The sequence below is a fragment of the Peromyscus eremicus genome, chromosome 11 (genome assembly GCF_949786415.1).
Source record: "Peromyscus eremicus chromosome 11, PerEre_H2_v1, whole genome shotgun sequence".
NCBI lineage: Eukaryota > Metazoa > Chordata > Mammalia > Rodentia > Cricetidae > Peromyscus > Peromyscus eremicus.
Window position 1 is genome coordinate 39679755 of NC_081427.1, and position 8477 is coordinate 39688231.

An 8477-nucleotide genomic window follows, 5' to 3' on the forward strand; every position below is an offset into this window, starting at 1 on the left:
TGGCACACCCCAGCCAGGATCAGCGTGGATTTAACCATTTCATTACAGAGGGCCGAGCAGCATTCCCTTCAACGAGCTCTTCCCTCCCAGCATTGCCGTCTCCAGACGCTGCTTCACGATCTGAAATCAGAAGGCACACATATCATGTCCAGATGTCTGTAAGTCAAAGATCAGGTGTGGATTTATCTTATTTTGGTTTTGTCTTTTAATGAAATTTAAAATAAATCTCTGATTGAGAATTCTCTGCTAACTCTACTGAACAGCTCTGAACTGACACTCTTTGCAATATTTCTGTCTATATACCCACGCTCACCTACCCTTATGGTATACATGTAGCTCTCCTGTCCCCAATATCGTCTCACTCTGTTCCTAGAATTCCAGCTTCAGAAAAGCAGGACCTTCTTTCATCTGCTGTTTCTTCCACTTGCCCACCTGTATCCCCAGCATGGATAGCAATGCTTGGAATATGTTAGATGCTTAATACATACCCAGTGAATGACCAAATGCTGCAAGAACAGATCTCTAAAAAGAATTTTTATAATCACTGGCACAAAAAAAATTAATTAACATTCTGGTATGACTCCAGAAGACAGCTGTCTCACCCAACTCTTTGTACAAGAAAGGTTTATAAGATTTAGAACCTTCTAAAGTGAAACATTCTGCTTCTAAAAGGAGTGAGACATGCTTGTGTCCACAGTGTACATCCTAAAATCGAATGGTGCAACGTTAATGTGGCTCAGCAGACAAATGGATATAGAGCATTCTTATGCCTCACCTAGCTCACTAAAAAAAATGGGACTCATGGATTTCTGTTCTTGGACACTGACTGCCAAAAATAAAAAAAATAAAAATTTAGAACTGAGGCAGGTAGGATCAGGAAGCCCACCTGTCAAGAGAGCTATTGCCATCAGCAGCTAGCAAGGAGAAGAAGACCCCATGCAGTTGGGAGAACCTATGATGGTGGACCTGATGGTCAAGCCGTCTGCTCTCAAAGCGTGGGCTCAGATGGGTTTGTGTGGTGGTAATGTGAAGCCCACAGCAGAGCTGAGGAGCCGCGTTCTTCCCTGTAGACTCCAGCACACAGACAGGCAAATCCCCTGTAGACAAGGCACAGGCACACAGGGCAGCCTGTCTGTGTTTTTCAGACGTTCTTCACTCCCTCTTGAACCTGAGGTTGACTAAGATGACATGAGTAAAAGTCTTTGAAATATCGTGGATCCAAAGAGAAAGAAAACCAACGGCTTTTCTTTTACATTTCCAGGAAGAACCTCCATGCTTAGTTTTGGTTAGTGTGTAGCTTAACACATAATGACCATCAGTAATACAGTATCTTTCTAAGACTTCTTTATACTAGCGGAGACATCAGCACCATTCGAGGACAAATGAGAGAGTGTGGCAAACGCCTGGGGAAGAGCCTGCACAGCCAAAGGGAAGCTGCCAGCGGGTCGCAGCAGGAGGGACTTGGGAACGCTGTCTATAGTTCCCATCAGGTAGACTGCTGCAAGCAGCCATCACTGGCTCCCAGAGCCATTGAAGGGTCCCAACAGAGTGGTGGAGGTGGAACTCATCCAGTGTACACAAAGCCTTGGCTTCAGTCTCCAAGACAACAAAAATCAACCAAACCAAACAAAAACAACACAGCTAGGCAGTAGAATCAAATGCTGCCCTGTGAGAAAGATCTAGGTGCAAACTTAAGTGAAGAAGTTTGTGTAAATTGTTACTTCACAGTTCTTTGTAACCTGTGGTTTTAAGAAAGCAAAGCAAGCGTCAGGCAAGGTGGCACACGCCCAAATCCCAGCGCTCAGGAGGGAGAGGCATTCATTACTATGAGTTTGAGGCCGGCCTGGTCTACATAGTATCCCTGGTCAACCAAGGCGACATAGTGAGACTCTGACTTAATTTTTAAAAAGAAAAAGAAGAGATAAAAGAAGCTAAAAATGCTTGAGGTGGCTAGGTAAACTGAGAAAATACATCTCAAATGTGTTCTCTAAGCGGGTCCTTTGAAGCCTTTCCAGATGTGAGAGACAGCTTGGTGGTCTCCATTGATAGTTTCCAGGTACCGGGAGGATGTGAGGAAGAGGGAGACCAGCGAGTACTGGGCTAATCAAAAGGTTCTGGAGCTGGATGGAGGCTGTGGTTACGCAATACTAGATATGCTGAGGATGCTGATGGAATTGTCTTCAAATGTTATATGAAAATCTCATCAACAGCTATTTAAGTCTTAAGCCCCACACTTTTGCTTTGTCAAAGACAACAGAGGTAAGTCACATGATTTAATCTGTTGTCTCAGTTTCCAGATGAACTGTCCACAAAGACATGCATCTATAAGTTAGGACTTAACATATAAGACCAGAGTCGTACTTAAAACTACCAATTGACTTGTCTGAAGATGGTAACAAAAGAAATAAGCATATTTGCTGAATTTCACACTTTAATTTACTTTAAGGGCAAAGGGCCAGAAATACAACCTAAATAAAATGGATTTGGGTGACTGTTTTCTGTCTGGAGGAGGTAGAGTTTATTGATATTAATAAGCAGCAGCTGTGGCTAAATTTTGAGGGTTTAAGAGTGAAGTTTTTTCTTTTCTTCAAGTGACCCCTTATAAGGTTACAAGGTTGTGACTCTATGCAGTCATGACCTTGCTTTTTAATTTTATTTTTAGCTATGGACGGAGGGTTATGTGAGTATTTTGCCTGCAGAAGCAAGAGCTCCTCTGGAGCTGAAGTTACAGGTGGTTATGAGATGCTTGCTGTGGGTGCTGGGGCTCGAACTCAGGTCCTCTGGAAGAGCAGTGCAGTCTGTTCACCATTGGCCATCTCTGAGTGTGGGAGGGGGGTGTTAATTACTTAATTTTTAAGCATTATACATCGACAGATAGATAGATAGATAGATAGATAGATAGATAGATAGATAGATAGATAGAGATATGGATATAATTTGATTGTAAAATGATTAAATGAAGCCAGTTAACATATCCATCACCTCACATATTTACAACTTTCGTATTTTAAATCTATTATTTTAAGAATTTTGAAGCATGTAACACATTATCATTACCATTCTATTCACTGGCGGAATAAGCTCTCATGACAAAAGCTACCTCATGTGTTGATTTCTTTTGGTACGGTCATGTTAAATGAGCTCCATTTACCTTAACAGAGTCCCATGTGCTTGGCCACTTAACAAGATAAGCAGATGAGAGCATAGAACCACCTCAGAGCAGTGCTCGCTCACAGCAGCACAGCCTGGACCAGTCAGCAGCATGTAAGCTCCGGTTTTGCTAGTCCCTGGATCTCACCACGGGGATTAACTCTTACCAGCTTCAAAATCCATAAAAACACAATTATTCCATTTTATTGTTTCCATTTGATGAAGGAGGAGGAGGGAGGAAGAGAGGGAAGGTGGGCAGAGGAGAGAGAGGAGGAGAAATGGTCTGTAGTTTTTATCGTGGCTCTTAAAGCTGGTCCAACAAATACCTCACTGCTCTCTTTCTATGTGGAGTTGGGAGAGAAATAGTTTTGTCTAGAGAGTCTATAAATACAGATCACTAAAGAGTTCCAAGAACTTTGCATATCTTGGTTGGTTGCTTTCTATGACAGATTTGTTTTCGGTAATTCATTAAAATGTAGTAAACTTTATGAGAATCCATAGTATCCTCAGAATTATCAATGAGATTTGTTTTGAAAACAGCAACAGCAACCAAACTCAACAATCTCTCCCCTGAGGAAAACAAAGAAACAAGCTCATTCAGACAGACCCCATATTCTACTCACTGGTTTTTACATTGATTCACACTGAGACCAAGATCACCGCTTACCTGTGTGAGAGGAAGCGGTCCTGCTGGGCGACTTGGCTGCTGCGTACTGGAAGAAGGGAAATTCCAGACACCTCCCGGTCACCCTGTCACAGATGCCCGACTGGCAATTGCAAATCTCTTTGCATTCCATCCCGAAAGTGCCATAGGGACAGTCTGAGGGCAGAGCAGGGGTTTAGAGAGATCACTGCTTGTTAAGCGTAGGCTCCCACCTCCCAGCCCTGGGTGATAGCCTTAGGATTTGAATCAATCTCCTGGACTTGGGCTGATAAATGGAAATCACTTCTTAAAAGCTCCAGGGTTTGAAAGTTGAAAGTTGAAGTCATAAATGCGAAACCACATAGTAAGGGCAGATAACACCTGTCTCAGGCTTAAGCTCCTGATACAAAACTTAAATTAGCTACACGTAACCAATCTCCTTATCCTCTCATTCTTTAGTTATTTATTTGTTCTCTGTGTGTGTGTGTGTGTGTGCATGTGTGTGTGCAGGCATGTATGTATGCATGTATGTGTGTAAGTGCAACTGTGTTCGTGTGTTCACGTGTTCGTGTGTGCCTCTATGTGTGTGTGCATGTGTGCCTCTGTGTGTGTGTGTGCGTGTGCATATGTGTGCATGCAGGCATATGTGTATGTGTGTGAGTGTGCGCGTGTGCAGCACATGTGTGGAAATCAGAGCACGACTTGTTGAGTTGGTTCTCTCCTTCCACTGCAGGCCATGGGACTCACACTTAAGATTGACAGCAGGTGCCCTTACTCACTGAGGCTTCTTACTGACCCCACCCTTGGAGCAGTCTTAACTCCATTTGTTCTTTGCGTAGATAACACAGATTCTCACAGGTTATCTTGGTCACACCTCAGTGAAGATGGGAGATTAAAGAGACATAGCATTACCTCCTCAAATAATTTGATAGGTGTGGTGTGTCTAATCTACAGTAGTTGACAGTTTACCATTTGAAGGGCTGAGAGACCCATCAGCGGACCATGAAATAACCAGTCCCCAGTCTGCTCCCACACTTACAAAGTTCCTTATCTCTCAGAACAGCTCTAGGCTTTCACTAACTCCCCCAGCTGTTAAAAGGATTCACTAATCAAGGTCCCTGAAAAGATAAGATGCTAAGTGAGCAAGAAACATCAGGGCTTTCACTCCTGAGAGATTGCACATCTACCAAGAACCGAAGCTTTCAGAGCTTCAGCATTTAATACTTAGACTAAGAAATGCTACAACAAAATAAAGAAGTCTGTCATGGATTAAAAGAGCAGGGCTTGTGGCAAAACAGTATCTCAAGAGGTTAACTCAGCAGCATCTGTATAGAACACTGGTTCTCAACCTGTGAGTCATGACCCCTTTGACAAACCTCTATTTCCAAAAATATTTACATTGCGATTCACAACAGCAGCAAAATTGCAGTTATGAAAGTAGCAACAAAAATAATTTTATGGTTGGGGGTCAGCACACCATGAGGAACTGTATCAAAGGATCGCAGCATTAGGGAAGTTGAGAACCACTGATAGAAGATGTATTCTTTCAGCATGGACATGTCCTTGCTAATGTACAATCACACAAGCATAAAGACATATTGTTAGCCACCCAACAGTGCATTGGATGATCAAGATGGATGTGCATTGAGTAGGTCTTTAAGGACACAGCACTGCTCTTTCCCCTGTCACTCAAAGGATAGAGGGCTCTGCTGCTACATGCCCTCCTTACCCTGGAAGAAAAGTCCTTAAGACAGATCTGGAAAACAGGTCTGGCAGAAAAACACAGGCTTAGGATGTGACTGTCTTCAGGGATGCTGAAAATGAAAACCTCAGCCCACTTCCCAGTTCCAGGTCCAGGGTGACCCCTGATGTGCTGAGTGCTGATCAGATAGCAAACATTCTATAAATAAATGTTGGTTGCCCCATAGCTAGCCAGCAACATGGGGTCAAGCACCTAAATGCTAAACAAACAAACAAACAAACAAAAATCTGGAATTCACCTGCCGCAATGGAGAACCACCCACCCACCCACTCTGTTATTTCCAGCAGTGAAAAACAGTTCAAAACTGAACTCACCAGCCACACAGAGGATGCCAGAAAGAGAGGCTCAAAATAGATTGTTAACAGCATAGTTCACTAACCTCTGCCCCACAGCTGGATTCTTTACCCCATGCCACTGTCCGTTCACAACCACATTTCCAAAGGTGTTTTTATGGCAAAGGAAAAGGTTACCCCACATATGCTCACTATATTATAGATGTGACTGGGTTAGCCACCTCTTCCCTAATTTCCTCATGTGAAGTGCTGTTTTCTTAGCAGATAAGCCCTGTGATTTCCAGAAAATACTGAGTCTATTCAGTTGAAAGAAATGTATGTGTGTTCACCAAAGAGAGTATTTCCTCAGCAGCCCACCTCTTGTCAGTCTTAATCAAAAGTAATATAAGTCAAAGAATAAAATTTTCCAATTTTTTTCTAGAATTTCTTTCCAAAAGGTTTTGCAGACTAAAAGAGGATTAACTTATGAACTATTTTCTAAAATGAGAATTAATGAGGTTGTCCCAAGTTCGGATGATTGTCCTTCAGGCAAGGATGCAATTGTGTTTAGTAAACAGAATATGGGTTATTTAGAAATTTCTCAGAACTTTTTTTTTAATTTTGGCAGCTTCTTTGTATTATACAACTGGATGAAGTTCTAGAATAGCATGTAATGGTGGGATTATATGGCATCTATGTATGGGAGACTTTTAATAACCACTTCTTTTATTTTTATACATTCAAAAATATTAATTTAGTCACTAAGTTTGAAAATAAGTTCCACAGATACATCAATGAATTATCTAATTGTGGTTTCTGTCTTAATTATAATTTCTTTTTTAAAACTCTATAAAAACAGCCACTTTTTTTTTAAATAGACTTTTAAACTTCCATTATTTCTGCTTGTCTTACAACATCTGCTATTTTCTGGCCAACTGAAAATTTTTTTTAAGTAAAATTAGATTTATTTTATACTTCAGGGGACCCTCTTGCAAGAACGTGAGTTATTTCGTTGGCTGGCTTAAGCCCACCCTATGCCATAAAGTACATTAGTGATCATCAGAAATATTTGAGCTTGAGGCACTCCTCCCTGTGAACTCTTTCAAGATCAAAGGCTGGTGAAATCTGAGGCTAGAAACCACTCTAAGAGGTTATCTCTGGAGGACCTCTGTAATCGTTGCCTTGCAGGGGAAAGGACACCTAACGCATTTGTAGCAGACTACCTGTCAAGTTTCTAAACCCTTCCAGAAAAGGAAACCGCACCAGCTACTTTCCCAAATCTAAATGCAGAGTGGAATGTTGCAACCCTTGCTGTGATTCCTGCACACTGCTTTCCAAACCTCTCTGCAGGTATGCTTCTCTCTCTACCAAACACACCACCTGCATCCATGCATCCTCCCTGGTAGTTCAGAGGAGGAAAGAGGAGAAGCTGACTAAATGCTCTGAGGGAGCCCTGCACAGTGGGAAGCAAGGAGTTGTTCTTTACCTTTGCAGATACCAAACTCGTCACCAAAATCATCCTCTTCACTGTAAAAGTGACACTTCAGCCCCGGACCGCACTTGACGCCATCCATGCCTGAGACTGTACGGTAGCAGGTTTCTCCGGGCCCCGCAGCGCACACCTGACAGCAGCCACAGTCATCCAGCACCGTCCTCTTGCAACGCAGGCTGCTTCTGCACTCAGTATTGTCGCACTGTTCCGGGCAATCCACCGCATACTTGGCGCTCCAGGCCATAGCCAGGTGCACAGGTACCAGGAGTGTGGTCAGCAGCAAGAGGCTCTTCATGTCTTCCGGCTGGCTCTGGCTCAGCTCCCTGCCGTCGCGGTCTTTGCTGGCGGGAAGCAGCCGTCCACAGTAGTAGCTGAGCTTCTGCCTACACGTTTATGAGTTTTATACACTGTGTTGCCCGCATGCTTCCCCGTCATCAATTTCCTCAACCCAGCGGCAGCGCTGAGCTCCTGCCAGCCCCTCTTGTTTTAGTTTATGAAATCCAGGATGAAGGCTGGATTAACACGCCGCTGCCATCCAGGAATTGAAAAGCCCAAGCTGATGTCATCTGTTATGTTTAGATGGTTGTTTTGCATGAGGGCTGAAAACCTCCGCTCACATCCGTCTCAGGGACTCAAGGACGTCTGCGAAGGGGGAATAAAGAAGGTTGTATAGCCCCCTTCTGCACAGGAATTGCGCTGACACCAACACAACACTTAGGATGTAGCTTTGTCCCAGTGTCCCTTCGTCTGGAGGAGACTGATACAGGCATGAATCAAGTCAGAAGAAGTGTCTATCAAATAATAATAAGCATTTGGTATTTTTCCTTAATAAATAACTATGAGATCATTTGGAAGAAGAAACGGTTATATTGTGCTTTTTCAAGACTTAGAAGAAAGAAAATATTTGGATAAAGGGCTTTTAAAGATTTCTTCCTTCCTCACATGCTCCTCCTGGATTGTTATTTCTAAAGCAATTTATGCTGTCCATATTACGCTGTCTATCATGGCTGTCGCTGTGTTTAGCTAGATGTGTGTGCAACAGCTAAGCATTTTCTTTAATCAATACAAAAAAAAAAAAAAAGAAGAAGAAGTAAGGTTGTCCTGGCATTGTCTCTGAATTACTCAGTTCTGGAAAAACTTATCAGTTGGACTGCTCCT

General features: G+C 42.8%; 1 protein-coding gene across 2 annotated transcripts; it reads right to left on the reverse strand.

Moving 5' to 3' along the window:
• Positions 1-19: 19 nt before the first annotated feature.
• On the reverse strand, positions 20-7637 carry Esm1 (endothelial cell specific molecule 1). 2 transcript variants are annotated; one of them, XM_059276765.1, is made up of 3 exons: positions 7314-7637; positions 3818-3970; positions 20-120 (listed from the first exon to the last, which is right to left on the reverse strand). In XM_059276765.1, exons 1-3 carry the CDS (start codon positions 7612-7614, stop codon positions 20-22), a joined length of 555 nt encoding a protein of 184 aa, XP_059132748.1. In that variant the 5' UTR covers positions 7615-7637. The 2 variants fall into 2 exon arrangements, with proteins under 2 accessions (XP_059132748.1, XP_059132749.1); XM_059276766.1 differs by lacking the exon at positions 3818-3970.
• Positions 7638-8477: the final 840 nt, after the last annotated feature.

Bases quoted from the DNA above. Each gene is read 5' to 3' on its own strand.
- Esm1 (XM_059276765.1), bottom strand. From the start codon at position 7,614: ATGAAGAGCCTCTTGCTGCTGACCACACTCCTGGTACCTGTGCACCTG. The intron at 3,971-7,313 runs GTAAAGAACAAC...CTCTGCCCTCAG, and splicing joins CGAGTTTGGTATCTGCAAAG to ACTGTCCCTATGGCACTTTC. The intron at 121-3,817 runs GTAAGCGGTGAT...TTCTGATTTCAG, and splicing joins GACCGCTTCCTCTCACACAG to ATCGTGAAGCAGCGTCTGGA.